Source organism: Halichoeres trimaculatus, unplaced genomic scaffold, assembly GCF_033239565.1.
Source record: "Halichoeres trimaculatus isolate MK-OKI-2021-1 unplaced genomic scaffold, fHalTri1.1 fHalTri1_scaffold_3, whole genome shotgun sequence".
Lineage (NCBI taxonomy): Eukaryota > Metazoa > Chordata > Actinopteri > Labriformes > Labridae > Halichoeres > Halichoeres trimaculatus.
In genome coordinates, this window is record NW_027437181.1 from 22,570,337 (window position 1) to 22,595,462 (window position 25,126).

Genomic DNA, 25,126 nt, shown 5'->3' on the forward strand with positions numbered 1-25,126 from the left:
ATTGTGATTCCACTGTTGCATTTGCTTTGGACTTTTGGAACAGTTATTAAAGATGCATCCTTTCTGCAATGGCGGCTTGTTTCTCCTGATGATCATTCAGACCCTGTTTCAGCTCGTCTGCCCTTGTTGGCCACCATAATATACTCAGCATTCAATGTGGGTGGAAATCTTTCATGCTTAAAGTGACAGGGTTCATGTAAACAAAATATATGTATATATTATGTGTATTTATATAAAGATAGAGAGAGCATCTTCCTTCTGGCTAGCTGGCGCTACAATTACTAATCAAACAAATGATTGATACTCTAATACTGATACTCTACTCTAGTAGACCTGAAATATCAGACATATGTAGTCTAAGCTGTAGCACAGATACTTGCAACTAGCCCATGCTGTAATTCCAGTTAATGGCTAATGTCATAATGCTCATGCTCTGCTACCTGGCTGTAAACAAGCACAGATCGTAGATAGTATCTAGTAGTTTCATTTTCATTTTTGCTTTTAGACTAGTCAGTGAGTAAGAATTTAAATCAGTCTCATAAAAACTATTAAAGGAATCTCATCAGGGCACCCCAGTTGTTATCAGTGAAATGCCAACGTAAGTGTTCCCTATAACTCTGTAGACTGCTGGATTCAAAAATGGTCTCAAAATGCCTGTGCTATGCAAAGCTACACTTGCAGCTAAAAAAAAATTAACTGCTAATGTTTGTTTGAAATAACATTTGAATATTGTGTTTCCACTCACCCACCCCTTTGGTTGCTTTTGTAGCAATGTATTGTACTGTTAAAAGGTTTGCTGTACTTGCACATTAATGAAAACAAACTATAACCTGGCAGACCCAGCTACTATTCATATTCTTGTCAGAGTCATATTAAAGTGGATGTTACATTGCTAAAAGCATTTTTCTTAAAAGATCAGAGGAACTATCGGATGATTAAAACTTCACATCAAGAATAGACATATCTTCCTCTTTTTTTTATTTAACGTAGGTTCAGAGTGTAAAATTTCTGGGGCGCAGATGGCAGGTGGCCTGGGTTCGAATCCAGCCTGTGGCCTTTTTCCCATGTCATCCCCAACTCTCAGCCTGTTTTTCATTCTATTCACTGCTCTATCCTCTCTAATTAAAGGCACAAAAAGCTTATATATATATATATATATATATATATATATATATATATATATATATATATATATATATATATATATATATATATATATATATATATATATATATATATATATCCAGAAAATGCATAATTTCATCTGAATAGATGTGTAGTTTGCTATGATGGCATGTACACAATCCAACCAATGACAAAACACGGCTCTTCACAAATTATCCAACAGAAAATAATTAAGTCCTTCACAGTGCCATGTGTGACTTACACGCCATTGCTCACTTTACTCCTAAATGACATGTGCACAATAGTATCCAAAATAACCTGTAGTTCTCAGTGACAAGCTCTGTCTCAGGCTGCATGGAAGTCACAGTCACTCCAGCCTACATCCTCCACTGATGGAGTTAGAGAGGAGAGCTCCCCTGAGGACTGACAGCAAGCCACACACCACCACCAAGCAGCCTGAGAGTGAGTCAGCTGCCTTCCTACAACCTGGATCCCCATCCACATCCCACAACACAGACAGAGAAAGCAGGGAGTAGGAAACCCCCCTGGGGACACTGAACTGGTTTTTTGTTATACTGTTTGTGTGCATGTGCATGTTGGAGTTTGTGGGTGCAGGTGAATCTTTGTTGTACCTGCATGGTACTCTTGGCAGTCTTGTGTGACTTATCAGGTCATTTGTATGACGCAATAGATCTTAGTCATTGTGATTGTTGATATTTTTATATCTTGCCCCCTTGCCTTGATAGATGAGAGCAATGGTAACATTCGTGTTACAATACTAACAATGCTTCTTGGCCTATTTTTGGTTATGGAGTAAAATGATTACCCTTTTATTTTCAAAACAAATCAAATAGTCGGGATTTAATTCACTGGCAGATTTTAGTTTCTTTCTTTTATTTTATTTTGTTTAATAATGAGGCAGTCCAGGAAGGTCCAGGTCCAGAAATGTGTTATAAGTTATTTTGGTTTAATCCAACCTCATTTTTTGGGGACAGCTGTCTCCTGAGAAGGTGTCACTGTCCCTATCTCATAACTCCTACAATCATAAAGGTGTAACCTTTCCTGCCCTGACTGGGGCCAGACGAAATGATAAGGTGTCAGGGAGTTGTCAGTCCGTGCACTCCCACACACTACAGAGAAAAGGTCAAAATTGTAATAAGTGAATACCCCCATGTGAATCTATTATAGTTGTCTCTTCCAGCAACAATACTTGGATAATACTTGGCAATTTTTTACAGTTTAATACTGTACAAGTGAAGAACATATTACCAATACATTTTGAGTTTTTTTTTCCCTTTATCTATACAGCACAGCACATTTCTGTAACAAAATGGCCTTCTTGTCTTTGTCTCTGCCATTTTTAATCTTATTTTACGAACATGTCCTGCTTATCTATCTCACTCAAAACACCCTGTAGTTTCTGTTCCTTTCAGTACTTATTTTCCAAGTATAAAAATAATCCCACTGAAACTAGTGACATCTTAAATTCGCAGCTGAGCTGTGATATTTGTTGACAGGGTTTTTTCTGTCTTGTTGACACACAACACAGGTATGAGAGTGTTAAGGAGGAAAAAAAACAGAATTTACAAGCCTTGTTGCTTGGAAATCAAAACTAGGCGCCAAATTATGCCTTTGGAGTCTGTGCTCAGAGAGAAACTTGAGTAAAAACAGTCGTTGTTCCACAGCTAAAGCATACACTTTAATAAATTATGGGATAAATTTATCTTTATTTTCTAAAGGATTACATGTGTGAACCAAGTTTCCAGCATAAAATCTAAGTTAATGTCAGTGTTTGATGAAGAAGTTCATGCAACATTTGTTTGAAAAGACATCGCCTGCCCCGACAAGTGAATGCACAGACATACCATAAATAAAAGAAACAATTACATGGGCATAAGTTTTGGTAAAATAATGTAAGCAACTTGATTTAAAGGTGTAGTTCTGACAGATTGTGTGCAGCTGTGTTTGTGTCTGAGAGGCTATGAAGATATACTGCTCTGAATGTTCTGACTTTATCACATCACTTATCTGATGTCAGTGTGATAAAGTTGAACTTTTCTAGACGGGGAACTAAGTTTCGACAGTTCTTTTTTCCACTTGTTATGCTACAGTCTGCCATTCAGATCACAGAAGAGAGGAGTGGTCTCGATTCAAATCCCCAATACCAATGGGGTGGAAATACACTATTCCCAGTCTGAAAACCACAGCCTCCAACTGAGGGCAAAACAAAGAGCTGAAATGGTTGGATGCAAAGTTTAAGAATGACAGAGATGCATCATGGGACTCCAATTGTCCAATTGTCTTTGAAATAATAAGATAATTCTAAAATTAGAAGAATCACATCCCTCGGGGTGTTTCTTCAGCTTGTAATATTTCTGCAGAAATGCTTTTCACAGATCTCTGACAGACTTACAACAATCATTTGTTCACTTGAAGTACACTGAATAGCAGCCAACTCGAGCTCTCAAGTGAAGGGAAAATGCAATAGCATTTCCAGGTCATTATAATTCAACTCAGTGAAAAAGTCAGGACTAACACACCTGAGTATAGCCGAGTATCTAGTCTGTGAGCTGCACTTCTGCAACTCACACAACATGAGTTTCTTCAGCAGAATGGTGAGTAGTGCAAGGCTGTGGCTAAATTGGGGAATTTCCAGCAGTGAATTTGAGTTACTGTATAAAAGTGAAGCAAGAGCAAAAAAAATCAGCTTGCACATTCACACTCAGAAAAAACTTCTTCTGGACAAATCACCAGTAAAATAATCTGTACCATCATGGAGTTGTGCATGAGTGTATATATCTGCAGTGTGTTTTATAGTATGTGATGTTTCTCCCAATCAGTGCCTTCTGTATCAGATTTCACATTTGGGAGGCATGAGTCAGTGTGAGAGCTGCCTTGGGTCTCACAGTGTATTTTCCAGACTCACAAATGAACCTTTGTCCAGAGTCCGGACAGAAACATGATAATGGACATGCTGCTGTATCATGTAGGCCTATTGATCGGTTGGTATGTAGTTGTAAATGCTTATCATAAAATGCAATCTTGGCCTCTGTTGATGGTAATGCACTAGTGGAAAAGAAAAGAATTATAGAGCCCTGTATTGATGGAACAGAATATTGTAATTGCAGTACATATTGCGATATGCGTGGGCAGGCTTGCTCTACATCATGTGTTCATACTTGAATTGTGCAACCTTAAGAAGCAATCTTTGCTGTTGTATTCTCAGTCTTAAGCAATAGGTGAACTAGATGCTGCTGCAACATGTAAATACAAGCTGTTATTTCTTTTTAAATAGCGGTAATGGTATTAGAAAGTGATTATGAAGGTTACCCTGACATAGTCTAATTGTTTTGTTTACACAGGCAGCCATAAAACAACACTGGAGTTGGCAGCAGGAGCAGGCTGCTTGCTTTGTGGGGGGAAATTATGTAAGGTAGAAATGCACTTCCTCAGATCGGCCAGCCACCCATCTCAACAGCTCTTTATTTTCTTTGCATAGTGATCCCATCATCTCTCAGATGAAATAGTTCACACAGCCACCTAGTGAGCCTTTAGGAGGCTGTGCAGCTGTGCACAAGGAGTCCGTCCATTAAGAGTTAATGAATTCACTTTCACAAAAGGACCTTAAAGCCACAGTTCTCAGCGCTGTGTCTCGGAGGTAAAAATAGAAACAAGGCAGAATGGACGGTTGCTATTTACAGTCCTCAGAATATCTGTCGCAGAAAGTAACCACCTATAGTAGCCCTACTTTCCCCAGAGCGCGGGGGAAAAATGGCACAAATTCCCTCTGCTTCCCACATACAGTGATTACATCTCATGCACTTATAATTATAATTCTGCAGACAGCACCAACTGAACTCTGTAATATCAGAGGAAAATCTAGGATTGCATAAGGAGCTATGCAGCGACTGCTCTTAATCTGAACTGTGAGATGAAATGGTTTGTGGGAGCATGCAACATGAGCGTATATCAGAAAACAACAGCAGTGTTGAATCTAACCAGGGCTTCATGTAGCTGATCAAAGCTTTTATGAATGTGGGCTGTCTGTGGGTTATCATGAATTAAGGATGTCTACATGAAGCTGCTAAAGCCACACACGCATCAAGTAAATGGACGTCACCAGTCTGTCTTCCACTGACCCCTAGCTGTATGTCTGTGTCTGCCTGTCAGTGTGGTTCTGTGGTGTGAACTGGGCCTCAGTGAGTGGGCACAAACACTCTGCAAAGACCACAGGAAGTGTTTGGAATGCCTCTGCTTGAGCTCTATCAAACAATAGAGGGATTATTGGGTATTTGATTTTCCGAATGGCAAGATCAGAGAATTCCTCACTGAGTGCACGCACACTTCAGGCACCTTAGCCAAATTAAAAAAGAAGAAAAAAAGAGATGAATTTGAGAAATAATGCTGGGTTATGTAACTACTGTGGTTTTTTAGTTTGTTTTCTCTTCTTGCACACAGAAGGTGTAAGTTTTTCCTGGGCTTTTGTGTCATGTGATCTAATTTCCACTTGCTGTGCTTTAATTATTTCTGCATATTGTGTTGCAGTATAGTGTAAAAATAGCCCAAATCTTACAAATATATAATGTTTATTTAAAAAGGAAACATAAATTATGTGATTAAAAAAAAAAGATACATGTGCATCTTAATAAATAAGAATATGGTGGAATTATACCAGTTGTCTAATCCTAAAAGTTGAATTCACAAAAAGCTTGAGTACACACAGAATGAAATACTTCACATATTTATTTATTTTAATTGTGATGATTATGACTTAAAGTTAAGGAAAACCTTAAATGATGTTTTTCACAAAATTAGAATAACATGAAAAAGTTCAGTACATTGAACTTATGGTGTCAGATCGTCATCAGCTGATTAACTTTCAACACCTACATGCTTTAAAAGGTCTCCTCATCCATCCAGAGACACAAGCATGAGGAAGACTGCAGACCTGTCAGTAGTTCAGAAGACAGTCACTGACAACTTCCTCAAGGAGGGTTAGCCACAAAAGGTTATTTCCCAAGAAGCTAGATGTCCATAGAGTGCTGTATCCAAGCATATTACCAGAAAGTTAAGTGGAAGGAAAAGTTTGGTCAAAAAAGGTGCAACAGAGATAACCGTAGCCTTTGAAAGGACTGTCATGCAAAGCTAATTGGCGAATTTGAGGGAACTTCACAAGGAATGGACTGAGGTTATGAAAGGGCAACCTCCAGGCATGAAACTGAAGTTCTTCAGGATTCTGTTTGAGGCTGGTTTCAGAAACACTCAAACCACATACACACCAAACCAAAAAGAAAAAGCCTATTTTTTCTGCATTAATTAACATGTTACATTCATTCATTTTCCGAACCGATTATCCTGTTCAGGGTCATGGGTGGCCTATCCCAGCGGTCATTGGGCGAGAGGCGGGGTACACGACTGGTCGCCAGTCAATCCCAGGGCTGACATAGACAGACAACCTTTCACGCACACACTCACACTTGGGGACAAGTTAGAGTGACCAATTAACCTGATGCGCATGTTTTTGGACTGTGGGACAAAGCCAAAGTACCCGGAGAGAACCCACGCATGCACAGGGAGAACATGCAAACTCCACATAGAAAGGCCCACCGGCCAAGCTGGGAATCAAACCTGTGACCTTCTTGCTGTGAGGCTGCAGCACTAACTGTTGCGCCATCATGCAGCCCAACATGTGTACAGCTCCGGTTAAAAAAATGGACCTGGGTCTGAAGAGCTAACTCCTCCATCAGCACACACTGTACAGATGGTGATTTTTTAATGACGCTTGAACCAGAGACTATGTAAAAACAGTCTTATCTGGGCAATGGAGAAAAATACCAGGACTGTTGTTTAGATGGTCCAAATTCCTTATTTCATATCAACGTAATTTTTTATTAAATTTGGGAATCAAGGGCTCAGAGTCTGGAGGAAGAGTGGAGAGGCATACAAAAAGGACGCCTAAGTATTGAATGTATATAAATAAACATCTTTTCAGTGGACCACTTAATACCTAATAGTCTATTTTATAATGCTATTAATCTACATAATATATGATTTTCACCTTTGATTTAAAATAAATAATAAAAAAATCTACTTTTTCAGGCTATTCCAATCTATTGAGATGCACCTGTTCACCCTTCACTGTTATGAGAGGACCTTTTCTTTTTTACGTCCTCCTCATCCCAGAATCAAAATACATCAGTTCCCAAGTCTTGCATGGTGGGTGTCCAATTATCCCACAGAGCAAAAGGAGGTGGACATAAGCATCAAGATTATAAGTATGCAGAGTAATTCTCTACTTTATTATTCACTGACAGGGGATTAGATCATAGCCGTAATGTTGATTTTGTATTCTCAGGGGCTGTGTCAAGTGGACATGTTTGCCTCCTAACTAAAATGAAAACAGGCACATGTGATTTAAAAAAAAAAACAAAGACATAAAGTAGATTGATGTTGACATTAGCTGAAAAATGAACCCTAACCATGTCAGGGCTGCAAAAAGCACCAATCTTTATTTATTTTTTAACAAAATTTTAAAGATCCCACTTTGGTGTCGTGAATAGCTGCTGACTTGTGTGCCCCTCTGGGTGACGTGATTCAACAGAATTTGAAGTCAGGATGTGCTGTTTCAGAGGAGGACAGCCTGGAACACCCAACAGCATGTTGCTGACATTTACTTACACCGCATCATGTCAGCTTTTTTATGATTAATGCATAGTGAACTTTGGAAATTATAGGAACAAATGACAATCCTCCACAGCTGTAAGTCAAACCCCTTGCTAAATGTTTCAATATTTGGAAAAACGGGATGTATGCACAAATATGATTCTCATAAAAGAAATAATGATGCTATTTGTGCATCCACTATGGCTGTAAGACAGGAAATGTGTTACAAAAGGGCTTTTTCAATACAGTAGGTGCATCAGCTCTGTAACTGTGGTATAGAAGGGCCTTGTGTTTACAGTATTTACAGCACACACTGGGTAAGCCTTCAGCATGTGTTTACTGGTTTGTATGTTACTGGATCATCAAGCAGAGCAGGTTAGTCGTCCTTGACACACTCTGTCCCCAACCCCATTAGACTGAACACACCACACACTGGCACCTCTTGTCCACCATATACTACTTGCTGTAAATATGAACTCATTTCACGTAGGTGCAAGGCTTAGTTTGGCAAAAATACCACTGAATGTCTATTTGAAAACTAATTAGACAACATGTTCCTCTTGTCTGAAAGTGTCAGCTAATTCCTCCTACAGACACACCTACAGTGCACTCAGTTGACAGTAAACAACCTTGTAATAATGTCACTATATCGCCTGGTTTCTCAGTTAAGAGTTCCATCCTGTGGTCAGTGGCTGAATCAGATTTGTTGAGGTCTTACTCTGGCCTTGTTGTCGGGATGCATGAAACTGTGGTAGTAGCTTTAACGCAGTCACACTCCAAATCCTCCTTGGAAAACATTCCGCTCGGGCGTCATCACACAAGTCAAGTCACTTTCCCTCACCGCGCTGTTTACAATCATGCCATGGTCACATCTGCTTTCTTACCGTTTTGCGCCGAGACGAATGGCAGCATCAAGTTCCCCAGAAGGACCACCGCCAGCATCACTGCGTTAGGATGCATCGTCGGGGCTCGACGAGAGTACCAGGGTCTCGGTCGGACGAATGTGGGAGGAGAGATCGTGTTTTAATCACAAGATCTAGAGAGATGGGCCCAGCATAGCACCGGGATCTTTAAAAATAGTACGCCGAGGATGATGGCACAAAATTGTTTGCAGACGTCTTCCTGATCGTGAGAGCTTTTGAGGACAGTGGTGGGTGAAAGGTCCGGGGACGAGGCCAGCGGCTCAGGGATGCCGATGTGCGGCCATAGGCGGTGAAGAAGCCTCGTCGGATTGCGGAGGAGAGGTCTTTGGATGTCAGGGAGACTGTCCACAGTGTAGTTCTGAAGATTCAAAGATGCGCAGAGCGATGCGCATTTACGCTCTCGCGGTAACGCTGCGGTGATTAAAATGAAAGTAGCGCACAAATTATTCCCGATGGGAGCTGATGTAGTCGAAACACAAGTCTGCTCCAAAAAGAGGAACAGATGCTGGTAGGACACCAACGGCAGCAACGACAAGCTGCGCGTGCCCTATGCGCTCATGATCGTGGATAACAACACACACACACACACACACACACACACACACACACACACACACACACACACACACACACACACACACACACACGCAGAGTCAAGAGCACGTATGTAATTGATTTTGTTTGTAAAGTCGGGCACTTATTCTGCGCCTCCCCAGCCTCCATTCTCATACAGACAGGCTTTTCTACACACGATGACAGGTGCGCATTTATCGTGCTCTATTTGGAGGATGTTGTTTTTGCTCATACAGCATTTACTGAAGTGACCACGGCTACAGCAGAAGCAGCAGCATGGTCCATATGGCTTCCTCTGTTCAGCAGCTTCTGCAATATTAATGTCACTTTAAATTCCCATCCTGTTCTTCAGCAGCAGTAAAGTCAGATTTTAAAAAAAATCTTTGCAGAAACGACACATTTTGAAATAGGCATGATTTGGGTGGTGCAATTTGAAAACTTAAAACGGTTCTGCAGATGAAATGAAAGCAAAGCTCCCCATTCGACAGTCTCCTCTTTACAATCCTATTTCACAGAGGCCAAATACTTGCTCCTGTCAGGTTTTAATGTGAGCAGATTATGGTGATGCTCTTGAGCTCAGTGAGGTCATTTATAAATTATGTCATCACATCAGTGGCCTGGCTGTTCTCAAGCTGTATGAACCACATCCCCTTGAAAGTTCAACATGGCCTCCTGTAATCCTCTCTATCCTTAATCTGTACTGCTGCACGGACGCCCTCATGTGGCCAGATGTATTCCTCAAGAAAGTCTGCATGCACCTTGTTTTTTAATTGCAGAAAATTGCAACAAATGAATCGACGAAAAGCTAGAGTAATTTTGTCCCAACATATTTAATTATCAGCTTGCAGAATTATGGGGTAGATGAAGACAAATTGCTATTGTTAGGTATCTATCAAAGTGCAATGTTCCAGTTTAAGAGAACATGTACAGCTGCAGCTTCATCCTTCAGTGTATTTTACTCCTTTTGAACGCTTTTACCTCTTTGCATGTTTTTTGCGAGATTACTACAAAAGAGTCTGCTTGTGCTCAACTGGAGAACAAACTTCCCTCCACTTTATATCCCTCCCTCCTGTTTGTCTGTGAGAGACCACATTTAAAATGTAACCCCACCTGAAACCTCACACAGGCCAATCAGCTGGGGAAATGTCAGAGCAGACGGCACACCCTCCTTTGTTTGAAACCAATCAGAGTGGAAGTGTGGCATTTTGCCTGAGGGGAAAACTTACCCCTGGATGAGTTAATCACGCATCACTTAGCTGTTGCCAATGTGTTCACACCGCTGGACCCTCTTTTGGGCTTTTTACAACGATTGTCTTCATTCTTTGGTCAATCTAGTATGGAAAGTAGACAACAATGGCTTACCAGGCTGAAAAATGAACTTAGCAACAGTCCTCTGGTATCAAATGTGGCTTTTGGCTTTATCCTCATGGGACTAGAGAAGCTGGTGGAGCTGGAGTTTGAGTGTCCTTGCAACCCTACATGGAACGGAGTATTTTCATCAGCCTTCTTCATCATTCCTGCCGTCATGGCCTTCACCTTGATGCTGATCATTCAAGGATGCAGATGTGATGCGTGGTGCAGAAAAACTGTTTCCAGTTTTGTGCCTGCTATCGTGTGGCTGATCTTACTGTTCCTGGATGGCCAGTACTTTGCTTGTGCTATGACAGACTGGGAGGGCAGATTTGTAATAGTTGACAAGGCAGCTCCGCAGAAGTGGTGCGAGCCAAGTAGTGAGGGAGATACCCTACAAGAACTAATGCTTCGCTCACAACAGCTCTTTGTCTTTTCTCAGGTGGGTCCATTATTTTTAACCTATAGAAGAGTATGTTGCATGTTTGCAATGAATACACCTCTGCTTTACAGTTTGCACCAAGGATGATTATGGACTGTCTATATAGCTTTTTAAACTTTTTAACCAAACCTAGACATGATCTGTGAATAATTACTAAACAAAGTGTCGCTTTACTCCTTTGTACCCAGGTTATAGGCATAACCCTCCTCATTTTCATCTGTGTGGGTCTCGTAGTGTATGTAATCAGAGAAAGCTGCAGACAAGAGTTGGAGATGGAGGATTCAGATGTAGCCGAACTCACTGTGCTCAGGACATCATGAGAGGACTCACACATCCTACCACATCAGCCCTGATGGCATGGAGCCTTTTGTAAATACTCTGAAAAGATTACACTATTGGAGCCATTAAAAATTTCCCCTGATGGAGAACAGTTAATGTTGCTGCCACATGAAGATAATGTAAATATGATTATCACTGAAAATACTTCTATATTATTGGTGAATGTATAACCACTGCTGTGCTTGTCTTCATCTCATTCATACTTCAGAGCGGCGCCTTAAAAAGACTAACCTATCTTTAAGGAAAAATAAGGTAATTTGGGGACTTTGCTAATTCACTTATTTGCATATGGTTAGATGAAGAAGCAGCCCCTAATCTCATGTCCAACTGCTGAACATGAAGCTGCAGCCAGCAGTTGGTTAGCATAGAATAGCAACAACAAAGAATGGAGGACACAGTCTGCCTGGCTCTATCCAAAGATAACAAAATCTGCTTACCAGCACCTCTTCAATTAAACTTAAGTGTTCTGTTCTTATTTTTAATATGAATGAAAGCTTGACTGTAAATAAGTCTTCATTTGATGAGTAGTTATGTTAACAAGTTACAAAAAGTCCCCTGTTTTAAGAGGTGAACTACCTGTTTCCAGGACTTGATAAGTTTACCTGATTGCCTTCAGACTTCAGTGTCATTTATAAGCAACAGATGTGAGACTGAAGTTGGTATTATAAACCCATCTCTTAGCAAAGAGAAAAATAAGCTTTGTCCTATCATTTCAACAAATAATTGTCATTCAACCCCAATGGGACGGGTAAGACATTCTGTTGTCAACATTTTTAGGGGCCTTTGTTTATTTTTTTATTATGCCTTTTGTAAATACTATGTTGGCATTTGGAATCGATCAGGCAGCTAGTACCCGACTTTTATTAGTTGACTGTGCTACACACTCTCTCTTTCTCTCTCTCTGTGAGTGTGTGTCCAAAATATTCAAAGCTAACTTTCATATGTTTATATTTCTTTTTCTGTTTGTTTTCCTACTTTGGTTCCTTGGTTGCAAACCTCTCCATGTCCAATTCTTCCTAGAATGAAAAAATGACTCAAAAGTATGATCCATACTCATCTGACACCTATAAATGTAAAGTCATGTTCTGATCTGTATCATGGCAGTGAACAGCCAGTGTAATGTAAACATAAAATTCAAAACAGTCTTTATAGCATGTTTTTTTATTATCATTTTATAACTTGTAATATGATTAATTTATTTTTTTTACTAAAACATTCAGGGATTTTGTACTTTCATGTCATAAAATTATATCAGTGTCCACAAATATTACAGACCAATCTTTTAATACCAATAGTGTTTGTTTTGTTTTGTTTGTGTTTTACAGTGTGCACATTGAAAATGTACACATGTTAATTATTGCAATCTTAACTTGGAGAGCAGAAATTTAGGCTTTAAAGCAGGATATTTAGAATTTCAGGCAAGCACCATCCCCATGACTACAGACACCTTTAATCCACAAAAGATTACTGTCCCATACTTTAGCCTGGAGAGTGTCTGCAGGTCTAGTACAATTGACAAATGCTACAGAAGTAGATTTCTGACTTGTGTTTCTTGTTATTTACAACATTGCCTGTGTGCTACTTAAGCCTATTAAGTGTAGAAATTGGAGCAGACACTGCATGTTCATCCTGTGGGGGAGCTTATTCAGAACTTTACAGATCGCCCTGAGGAAGTTGTTGTCTTTATCCACTAAGCACTCTTCACTCTCAAGCACAACAGGGTGTCATATTCACTGGCAAACAAATGTCAATCCTGGACAAGGACTCAACAGAGTCTTAAACTGCTTTTTTAAAGTAAGAGGATGTTTACTTTAACCTTATGTGACTATTGGACAATCGGGCTTAAACATACCTGCAGCCCTGATTTAGCCGCCGGTATAACTGTATAATACAACCTTATGTGACTATTGGAAAATCGGGCTTTAACATACCTGCAGCCCTGATTTAGCCACTGGTATAACTGTATAATACAAGACTCAAGGTCCTTAGTTTTTTTCAAGAGTAACTTAAAACTTTAAAACTGCTGAGATGTTAACATAAACTCTTACTTGTAAATATGAAAGCATTTCAAAGAGTGCAAAATTACTTTTGTCAATCATTCTGCAGTCTGTGGTTTCTATGGCAAAAATTATGGCTGTATATTGTAAAAAAATATACACAAAATGTTTTTTGAAACAAAAGTCATACTTACTCCTTTGAGAATATACAAAAAACAATCCCACATCCATAAATTAAATTCATTCACTTTATTTTTTACATTTAGATAAAATTCACCATTTTGACGTAAACATTTGTTGCAATCATTTCAATTGGTTTGATTTTTGGGATAAAATCCAAGTGAGATGATCAAGCTTATAATAGAGGGCCATCCTGAACTTATTGATCTATACAAACCATGACAGAGAAATCTGGAATGAGTCTATACCATAAATAAAAAAAAAAACACCACAAAGCTTAGGAGTATATTTTGGCAAAGATATGAGCATGCCAGGATCAAATGCTCCAGAGTGTAACTTTTATTTAAATGTGCAAAAAATGTGCTGGGTATTCAAATCATGTTCTTTGAAGGAACACTACTTACATAGGACAAATGAATAAACTGTTACCGTTTTTGTTTAATTTCCTCTTTAAAGTGTCAAGTATCTCTCTCTGTGCACTCCTGGTGTGAAGATTTCAAGGGATGATCATCAAGGTGTTCTAACTATTTGATGTGAGAAACAAAATATCTTTTGTAAAATAAACAAACATTGCTGCTTTTCTAAATAATTCTTATTTATTATTCCTTCTTTGCTTTTCTCTTGCACATTTTATTGCACAGACACCTGAGGAGCATGAAAGCAGTGAATAGTACCAGAAACAATACTCCAATCAGGAACAAAAAGACGTCAACAGAGTGGTAGGAGTACCAGGGCATCTTGTAGGATTCTGTTCTCAGGTGAGCTGCACCTTTATGTCTAATGACAAACTCTATCCAGAAGAGGGCACTGTCCATGGGCTTCATGGGAGTATCTCTGTGCAGCCTGGAGAGTCTCTGCATATTCATCCTGTACGAGGACTCAGTAAGGACATCCTGAATCCCCTGGTAGAAAATTTCTTCAGTTATAGTAATGATATCTATTACCTTAGCTGCTCCTCTTGATTCAATTTTGAACAGATTGTCTCTTTGATCAAAAATCAGTGGAATGCCTAAAATGGGAACTCCATGATACATTGCTTCTTGAACACCATTGGTTCCTCCATGAGCCACAAATAGTTTCACCTTTGGATGTCCCAGCAGATCATTCTGTGGCATCCAATCCACCAGCAAAGTGTTGTTGCCCAGAGTGGCTGGTTTGTTGCCTGTGTGTCTCCAGATGACTTTCTGAGGAACTCTCGCAAAAGCTGCAGCAATAGCATCAGAGAAGTCAGAGGGAAGCTCCCCAATCAGTGTCCCTAGAGACATGATGATGACTCCATGCTCCCCAGAGCTCTGCACAAACTCCTCCAGGTCTGCAGGAAGTGGTTTTGCAGGTTTGCACTGAAAGCCGCCCATGTAGATGACATTGGGCATGGTGGGGCGAGGGAATTCAAAGACAAAGTCCACTCTCATGAGCCACAGATCAGCTGCCTGAACCAGGGAGTGTAAGTCTGCATCTGGACCAATGTATTCTTTAATTACTGCATCATAATATATTGACACACAATTTTCTACTTGGTATTGTGCAAGGCCAGAAATGACAAAATTTAGAACTCTTTCTATAAAGCTCATCTTGTCTGAAAGCTCACTCCCTGGCAGTGGAACATAAGATGGAGGAGAGGGTGCGATTGAAAAATGTGCTTCCCCAAAACTAGTCCATCTGACATTATAGACAAGGGGCAACCCGAGGTAGTGAGCAAATATAACCCCTATAGGAAAAACTGGGTCTGTTAGGACAAGGTCATACTTGGCATCTTGAAGTGACTTAATCAGATCTTTGTTTTCAAGAATTTTCCGAATCATATGAGATGTTGTTTCATGCAGCTTGGAGGCTATTTGCGTTTGTTCCATCTCGAGCTTTATACGTGCCCACATGGACCTCCCTTCCCTCTGGAGCTCCAACAGCTTGGCTGCAAAAGCAGTTGTAAAGTCTTCATCAAATCCAGACTCCATTTCCAGTGTGATAGAAGTGTAGTAGGGGGAGTTGTCTTTAATGTACCAGCTGTCTGGTGATCGCACAACAGTAATTTGGTGACCCCTTGAGTGTAGTGCCTCGATAACAATGTTCATGTTCACCCAGTGACTCCCATCCATGGGGCAAACAAGGATCTTTCCTCCATAGACCACCGTTGGACAGAGCAAGAGAAGAGGGATCCAAATCCATTGCGGATGCATGTTCACTCTGATATTAGATTTAAAATAAATAAATAAATGAATTAAACGCTTAACAGTATATTTTTTTCAAATACATCATTTTCAGTACAGCCACCAGTTTTATCAACATTTTCAAGAAGGTTGCAATTTTTTACTTCAACCAATATCTTGATATATGTGCTTGCTATATTTTCAGTGATAACATTTTTTTTTTTACAGTAGTCAGTAATATTACAGAAAATCAGGTAGTTTCAAAGTTTTCCATACCCCTTTTCAGCTAAAATGTTGACTTTTTATTCAAATAAATTAAGTATGGCTATAAGTGATAACTTAAAACAGGCAACAACTGACTGCAACAAGAAGAAAAACTTCACATCTAAGTAAAATATGTGAGGGTTTTTTGAGGAAACTTAAACCACAAGAAAAATATTAGTTACAAATAAAAAAAGAAAAAAAAAAAGGGAAAAATTAGTTACCTGTTTTGGCATCCGTGTGTTTCTTTAAACGTTTCCCCTTCTTCAGAAAGGACTCATACTGGTCTTTCCAGGTTTCAACTCGAGAGGGACTTTGGCACTGCAATTTATGTAAAACATAGAGGTGATAAGGAAGTACAAAGGGGAGTCGACCTCTTTTGTACAGGGCTAAAGTTGGAGTAGAATCATTTACAAAGCTAAAAGCAGAGGTTGGATGACTCTTGTGTTCCCAAGTGAACAATTACATCCAATCTAAGATTCAGAGTGTTATGATTTTGATACACTCGTAAAGTCCTGGTAATAGATGAAATATAAAATTTTTCATCTGATTTATTTCATCCTAAAACTGGAAGAAGTTCTCAAAGAGCCTTTTGACAAACCACTAGTTAACTCAAAACCAAAAAAAAAAAAAAAATGCACCTGAAAATCAAGAGTTAAAAAAACATCATCAAAGAAAGAAACATTAAGAAAGAAATGATCAGAGCCAGACTGACTAAAACAAAAAATGCTATTTCGATTTATTTATTTCTTAATTTATTATTTGGGACAATGATGTCAGTGTTCGTCTGGAATGTTATTTGAAGCCATGCTTGAGTAAAAGAAGCCAACACAATGGCGAACTATCAGGGCACTCCGTAAGATTGATTTCTTAGGTGTACTTCACATTTACCCACAGTGCTCTTGTTGGCTGATCTCTGCACATCAAGGAGTCTTTCATATTTTCTTTGGCGGGGGGGCATTCCTTTCTGAGAAAGTTCATTGCAAGAAGAAAGCCCACAGTTTTATCCTGATAATATCTAGCTCTGTAGTTTTCATTTTTTTCTTTCTTGACATGCAGATGTGTTCATATTTGGACTTCTTGAAGGGCAATTTGTGACAAATGCTCAACTAGCAGTGTGTTGTTTTCGAGAATGGCTGCTCTGAAGACTTTAGACATCACCAGATATGATGGAGCAAGGGAATTCAAACAGGCCTAATGTGGCTCAAATATTTGCTTTTACTGACGCATCTTGGCGGTGACGAAGAGAGTATTAGACCTCAGTCTCATTGAAATGTGCACACAATAAAAGGAGGTGTCCAGGAATGATCAAACAGGAAGAAGAAATGTGATTTTCTCTTCATTTGTGTTTAAGAAAATACTCCTCTGAGCCTCGCCACGTGGATGTGCACATGGGACCCACTTCAGGAAATGAGAGTGTTGTTTTGTGCCAAAAACTGTGAATGCAATTTGTATTCCCCAAACTCCCTGAACAGCAATGTCTTAAAAACCACAAATGTGTTGATTTTCCATTAAAGAGAAATTGAAGAGCTTCTTTTCCAAAAAACACACAAACAAATCCCATGCACCTATTTTCCATTGATGAAATTCCTAATCCTTTAACAATGGGCTTCATTTAATAACATTTCCTTCCCTCCTGTAACATTAGCTGGTGAAAGCTCAAAAAAGTGTTTATTGAGTAGAGAACACCTGCTTAGTAGACCTCTTACTCTTTCCTCATAAGCTGAAATCAAAGTCTTTGAATGTCAAGACTACAATGAAAACTTTACTGTGGCGCATGTCAAAAAGCTCTAAGATGCAGAGTGAGTAATACGGCCAAGTTACCTTGTTATGTGGGTAAATATGTCATATAGGATTTACATAACTTCTTGCAGTATTCATCAAAACACTAACTTCACTCTTCATTCAAAACAGTGGCAAACACCTTGACCCAAGTTGAGTAAATGTAGGACTTTGGATTTTTGGTACATAGGCAGCCACCCATTGATAAAGGCTGCATGTAATAAAACCCTCACAGACTCGTGGACACCCTTTGCTCTTAGAAAACGTGTTTACCATTCTCACGCGAGTCATGATGCAGAAAGTTCAATGTACTGTTGTCAAAAAACACACATACCATGCAGTGTATTACACATTATCTATATTTTTACAGAGCAAAAGGCACTTACAGTTATTTAATTAGTGTTGACAATAGAAGCAGCCTTCTAAGCGTTTTTTTTCTAGGCCAGTATTTGCTGTCCAATTGTTTTCAAATGATCTAAAAACTTGGCAGACATTCAGCACTTGATGTTTTTCCTCCCACAACACAAAGCTGTAGAACCTTAAGCTGTTTTATTAAACTTATTAGGTAACACATCAAGAGACATATCAAAAGTGATGTACACCTGGTGAGTTAAAAATGTAAAAAAGCAGACATATCTATAAATGAAAGAGAAGCGTAGAAATAAATCATACCATCTTGTGCTAGATTAATTAGATCCCACCAGGCTTGTCTGTCAGTCATTAATATTTATATGGCTTTATTTTGATGACATTTAACCCAGCAAGATAATATGAATAAAGTACCAGTTGTGGTTTCCCTCTGTTCATATTAACCTCTGCCGTCTTCATATACATAAACATGTTTATTGGAAGCATTCCTGTCATTAGCCTTGATCAAAGGTTGAACAAACTAGAGTATAAATGTATAAATAAAAGTATAAATGATTTATCTTTAATTCATTGCCTAGCAACTCATTCAGACAGTGTCTCCTTACAAAAATGTCACAACATTGACTAAGTTCAGAGAAATATCATGTAAATGCACACTAAAGAGCACAAACACTTGATCAGCATTAAAAAGCAGTGAATAGTACCAGAAACAAGACATCAACAGAGTGGTGGCAACTTGTAGGGCTCTGTTCTCATGTGAGCTGCACCTTTGTGAAAATTCAGAAGAGGGCGCTGTCTATGGGCTTCATTGGAGAATCTCTGTGCAGCCTGCAGAGTCTCTGCATGTTCATCCTGTGTGAGGGCTCATTTAGCACATCCTGAGTTTGTGATTAAACATTAATTTAGACAAAGTAATCTCTGCTACCTTCATCTTGATTTAATATAAAACAGATTATCATGATGATCAAACTTTAATGGGACACCTAAGATGGAAACTCCATGATACAAAGTGTCTTAAATTCAAATTATACTTCAGTGACTCACAAATAATTTGAAGTGAGCTGTCCAAGCAGATCGTTCCGTGGTTTTCACTCTACAAGCCAAAAAAAAAAAAAAAAAAAAAAAAATTAGAAAAGAAAAAAAAAGTCTTTGACCTGTCAAAAATATCTGTAGTGGAAACTTTTCAGGGTCGTATTTCAACAATCTCTCTTGATTCAGCCAGAGTAAAGCAGATCACCAACAAGCCACATTGTGGGACTATAAACACTTCCAGGTTTCTTTGTTTCCAACATCAACACTCTCCCTTGGAGATTCCTGTCTCTTTGCAAAAGTAAACGCTCAACATGTACAGTCCCCATTGTGCAATGAGTCAGTGCTGCAGTGTTATCATCACAGAAGAAAGGTAAAGACAGGACAATGGTTGTCAGTATGTGGTCTGCCTGATACTCACCTTTCACACAGTCACTACAAGCTTTGAGAACTTACACCATCTGATATATCTCAATACTCTTAAACAAGTGTTATCCTTTATTTTATCCAGACTGGGAGATTTGAAGCCTTTGCATGACATTAACTTTTATATTTTGGATACATAAGGTATGATCCGGATGATGGCTGTTTGATTTTGAGTTATAAATAATCAACTAAAATTAAAATATTGAAGAAAAAAAAATTCTTAGGTCCGCTAAGTCAAAAGAAAGAAACTTATGAATCACAGACTACATTCAGACCTTTGTAAAACTACAACTTCATATTGTCGGGTGAGGCTGTGTTGAATGGTTGGATCTATAAAATCGACTGCTCTTTTTTTAGCAACTCTTGCCTCACCCACATTTCATTTCTTTATATCATGAACTCTGCTCTTACCTGCCAAGTACTACAGATGACAATTAGCCTTAGGGATAACTGGCAAATTTGCATGGATACTGTGCTGAAATGTTGATTAATACACCCTGCCCTTCAAATAAATTAATCAAACATGGAGAGTTTTGTTATCCTTGGGATGTTAATGTTATCATGTTGTAATGGGATGAAGCAAAGTCATGTCTTAAGGAAAGAAGCTTCACACTACAGACACATCTGCATTAAACATATCAGAACCAGATTTATCAAACAGAAACACAAGAGAGAATACAAGAAATGTATTAAACTAACTTGGGAGGAGCGTTGTAGCTTGTGTATTTTGCCCAACATTAAAACACATGGAGCTCAGAGATGAGTAAATGTTGAACTTTGGATTTATTACTAAGCTGCAGCCTCTCACTGACAAAGACGATAAAATTGTAGGACCTGCGCTGACCTGTGCACACCTTTCAGGTAGCCTTCAGCTTATGACTCTTAAATGAGGTGTGTCAAAGAAAGATAAACATGGCGTTGCAAGGAAGAGATATCACAAAGGAGAATGGTCCATACTTACTCTTAAAAAGACAAAATATGCTTTTAATTTTAAGTGCTTTAAAACATGCTCAGTTTGAACATGGTCAGCAATGATTTATTGAACAATTTTATAACCCAACATTATAATTATTAAAAATGCTTGATGTACTTTACAACACTGAAAAATGTGTTTTGGCATGTTTGTTATTCTAGCATATTATTCTATGTCAATTTGACAAAAGATTGCTGAAATTGTTGTGATAACTCTTAATAATAAATTGGCATTGTCTCAACCACAAAATATATTTCAACTTGAAAATGTATGTTCAAATAAATCAGGAATGCATGTCGACTTGACAATGAAGGAATTCAGGTGAGCATGGGTTTAAAAAGTTATTACCCAGAATGCTTTTGTGAGTTGTGATCTAATAGTTACTGTCACCATGAGTGAGATGGGAGCGCAGTGGATAAGAGAGCTTCAAACTGTTCAGTAAAGCTACAGCCTTAAAATTAATACCCAGAATACCTATGTGAATTAGATTTTTTTTGTTACCATAAGTAAGGAGGGTACACTGTGGATATGAAAGCCTACTTCTAAATGGATAGGTTCTTGAGTAATTTCTGACTGTCTGAGCCAGATAGTCTGGTGTATTGCCTACTTCCAAAGGATCAGGTGTCTGAACCTCATGGTACAAACCTGGCTTTTGGCTTTTTCAATACAAACCACTTTGCCAGAAAATGGATTTAAAATGTTAAACAAGAACCTGAAGAAGTTAAAGTAACTAACAAATAATCTGTATATTAACTAAAATGAAAGGTTAACAAAAATGAAACCTTTAGCTGAGTTGAAATAGGAGAATTATTTCAAACAACTACCTGAAGAAGTTGAGTTAACTAACAATTTTAAATCAACCAAACTAAGACAAGGGTTGACACAAGACGTCTTATTTAATCAACATAACTTCTGTTGGTGTTAGAAAAACATTTTTTTTGACCTTACATAAAATTTTGAGGCAGACCTTTGCACCATATATTTACTTTGAAACAACAAGTTACATTTAACAGTGAAAGAATTAATCAGTAGTTGCGGCATGTTAAAAAAATGATGCTTCTTCTCTCAAAACATAACAATGATGTTAAAACAGAAATGCTCTAAATAGTATTTAGTGGAAGATAAGACTAAAACAGCTTCTCCTTTTTGTGATTAGCCATTGCATCACAGTTTGAAGCAAAACAAAAAAAGACAAAACAAAACAAAACAAAAAATTAAAATAAACTAAAATAAAAGGACACACTAATGCCCTTATTTGTGAAGTTGTATGCTGTTTTACTGCATATCATGGAATACTGAATTTACAGACTCATGAGTAACTATTCCATCTTTGCTTTTCTCTTGCACATTTTATTGCACAGACACCTGAGGAGCATGAAAGCAGTGAATAGTACCAGAAACAATACTCCAACCAGGAACAAAAAGACGTCAACAGAGTGGTAGGAGTACCAGGGCATCTTGTAAGACTCTGTTCTCAGGTGAGCTGCACCTTTATGTCTAATGACAAACTCTATCCAGAAGATGGCGCTGTCCATGGGCTTCATGGGAGTATCTCTGTGCAGCCTGGAGAGTCTCTGCATATTCCTCCTGTACGAGGGCTCAGTAAGGACTTCCTGAATCCCCTGGTAGAATTTGTCTTCAGTTATAGTAATGATATCTATAACCTTCCCTGCTCCTCTTGATTCAATTTTAAACATATTATCCCGTTGATCAAAAATCAGTGGCATACCAAAGATGGGAACTCCATGATACATTGCTTCATAGATGCCATTGGTTCCTCCATGAGCCACAAATAGTTTCACCTTTGGATGTCCCAGCAGATCATTCTGTGGCATCCAATCCACCAGCAAAGTGTTGTTGCGCAAAGTAGCAGGTTTGTTGCCTGTGTGTCTCCAGATGACTTTCTGAGGGACCCTCGCAAAAGCTGCAGCAATAGCATCAGAAAAGTCAGAGGGAAGCTCCTCAACCATTGTCCCCAGAGACATGATGATGACTCCATGCTCCCCAGAGCTCTGCACAAACTCCTCCAGGTCTGCAGGAAGTGGTTTTGCAGGTTTGCACTGAAAGCCTCCCATGTAGATGACATTGGGCATGGTGGGGCGAGGGAATTCAAAGACAAAGTCCACTCTCATGAGCCACAGATCAGCTGCCTGAAGCAGGGAGAGTAAATCTGCATCTGGACTTATGTATTCTTTAATTACTGCATCATAATATGGGGAAACATAGAGTTTACCATGAAGTTTAGGGAGGCCAATCATCACAAAATTTAGAACTCTCTCCATAAAGTTCATCTTGTCTGTAAGCTCACTCCCTGGAAGAGGAACATAAGATGGAGGAGAGGGTGCAATGACAAAGTGGCCTTCTCCATGACTAGACCACCTGGCATTAAAGACGAGAGGCAATTGGAGGTAGTGAGCAAGTATCGCACCAGCTGGAAGAACAGGGTCTGTCAGGACAAGGTCGTATTTGGATTCTTGCAACAATTGTATCAAATCTTTGTTTTCAAAAATCAGCTCAAGTATTTGAGATGTTTTTTCATGCATCATTGAGGCCACCTGTATTTGTTCCATCTGTAGCTTGAAATGTGCCCAGGCAGACCTTCCCTCCCTCTGGAGCTCTAACAGCTTTGATACAAATTCTGTTATAAAGTCTTTATCAAATCCAGACTCCATTTGAAGAGTAATCGAGGAATAATATGGAGAGGTTTCCTTGATGTACCAGCTGTCTGTCCATCGCAAAACAAAAACCTGGTGGCCCCGTGAATGTAGTTCCTGGACGATGACATTCATGTTGACCCAGTGGCTTCCGTCTGTGGGGAAAACAAGAATTTTTCCTCCATACACCACGGTTGGACAGAGCCCCAAGAGAATGATCTGGATCCATTGAAGATGCATTTCTTGCTGAGGAGGGTACAAAGTCACATATTGTGTTAATATTTAAACAGATATCATCCAATAAACTGGGTAACAGGAGACTGATGCTGAAAACAGATTGATTACTTCACTGTGCCAAAAAAGTTCATTCACACTAACTCGTCATGTCATAATTGAGCTTTTTTTTTTTTTTAACACGTTCAGAAAATTCAGCCCATGGGATAATTTTCTTCCTGAGGTAATTTTTCTGTAATTAAATCAAGGGTAAACATAATCCAGCACTTCTAGGAGAATGTTAAATAAGATGTGGCTTTTCTGACATCCTGAAGCAACTTTCAGTAACACTGGGAAGTTCAAACACAGTTCAGCAGCTTTGTTACAGGAGGAGCCAGTCAACACCTGGGCTGAATGTATAATGCAGAATAATGTGGTCCTGGCAGCTGTCTGTACTGATGCATCCTCAGAGTGAAAACAGGATGTTTGATCAAATTAAGTAATCTGACCTGTAATCAAAAAAATATTCTAAGATTTCTCATTTCTGTACATGTCCACTTTACATTCCCATCTTAAACAATTTCCTTTGAGACGGAGTAACAACGGGGAGACATTTCACTGACATACCAGCTGCCTGCAGCCTGAATGGCAATCAGTGTGTCTCCTCACAAACAGCTCCCGAATGATATACCCTCATGCTCACCCTCATGTGGAAGCACAGACCTCTCAAACTGTGAGAAACTAAGGAATGGTATATATAACCATGACAATAAAAGAAAAGCATCTTCTCTAACAGTACAGTCAGGAGGTCATTCTTACTGAAGTGCTCCAGGAAATGTGCACAAACAGAAGAGGATATCCCAGTGTGATGAAATAATAAGTTGCAATGCTGCTCCTGTCAGATGCCTCAGTTTATGTTACAAAAGAAAAAAAAAAATCCCCCCTGATTACCGTCACGTGGATGTGCACATGGAGCCTCACTTGAGGAAGTGAGAGTGCTGTTTTGTGCCAACAGCTTTTTGTATTCCCCCCAACTCCAAGAGCAACAGAGTCTCCCTGAGTCTCCTTTAAAACCACAAGTGTGTTGATTCTGCATTCAAGAAAAACTGAAGAGTTTCTATCTCAGAAAATGCACAGTCCCAGCGTGAAAATGAAGCTAATGCACTTATTTACCTCTAGATGAAACACGCAATCCTTCAACAATGTGTTAGACTTGATAATACCTTCCTCTTCTCTGTGGTATTAGCTGGTGAAAGCTGAAAACAAAAGTGTTTCTTTTAGCAAAGAACTGCTGCCAACATTAGTGAAGATCACTTACTCTGTGCTCGTAATCTAAGAACCAAGTCTTTCAATGTCAAGCCAATAGTGGACACTTCCCCAGTTTGCCTATCAGTTTACTCCCTTGCAAAGTGTTTTTGACCCAAAGCAGATCAGATCAGATCAGTGAGGGGCCAACAGTAAACACTTCCTGGTTTTTCTTTTGTCCCACCCATAGGAAGTCCCTGCCTTCTTTTAGGAAATAGCTCAGTATGTTTAGTCCTCATTATGCAACATAGAGAGAGAGAGACCTATCAGCGTAAATTTATTAGTGTCAAAAAAACATTTCATTTAGGTCTGAGAAATAATGTTGTATTCAGTTGAAAAATAAGTTTATGTTCTGGATGAAACCCAATTAACTAAATC

General features: G+C 39.0%; 1 protein-coding gene and 2 pseudogenes across 2 annotated transcripts in view; all 3 read right to left on the reverse strand.

Moving 5' to 3' along the window:
• nptnb (neuroplastin b) overlaps positions 1–8,806 on the reverse strand; it is a 30,129-nt gene extending 21,323 nt beyond the window's left edge. For both annotated transcript variants that reach the window (XM_074666299.1, XM_074666297.1), the window contains exon 1: positions 8,673–8,806. In XM_074666299.1, coding sequence (XP_074522400.1) covers positions 8,673–8,748 — 76 coding nt within the window. In that variant the 5' untranslated portion in view covers positions 8,749–8,806. The remainder of the gene's footprint in view (positions 1–8,672) is intronic.
• A 5,385-nt stretch (positions 8,807–14,191) lies between these two features.
• LOC141787849 (UDP-glucuronosyltransferase 2A3 pseudogene) lies at positions 14,192–17,685 on the reverse strand (annotated as a pseudogene).
• Positions 17,686–21,619: 3,934 nt separating this feature from the next.
• On the reverse strand, positions 21,620–24,868 carry LOC141787697 (UDP-glucuronosyltransferase 2B31 pseudogene; annotated as a pseudogene).
• Between the last annotated feature and the right edge of the window lie 258 nt (positions 24,869–25,126).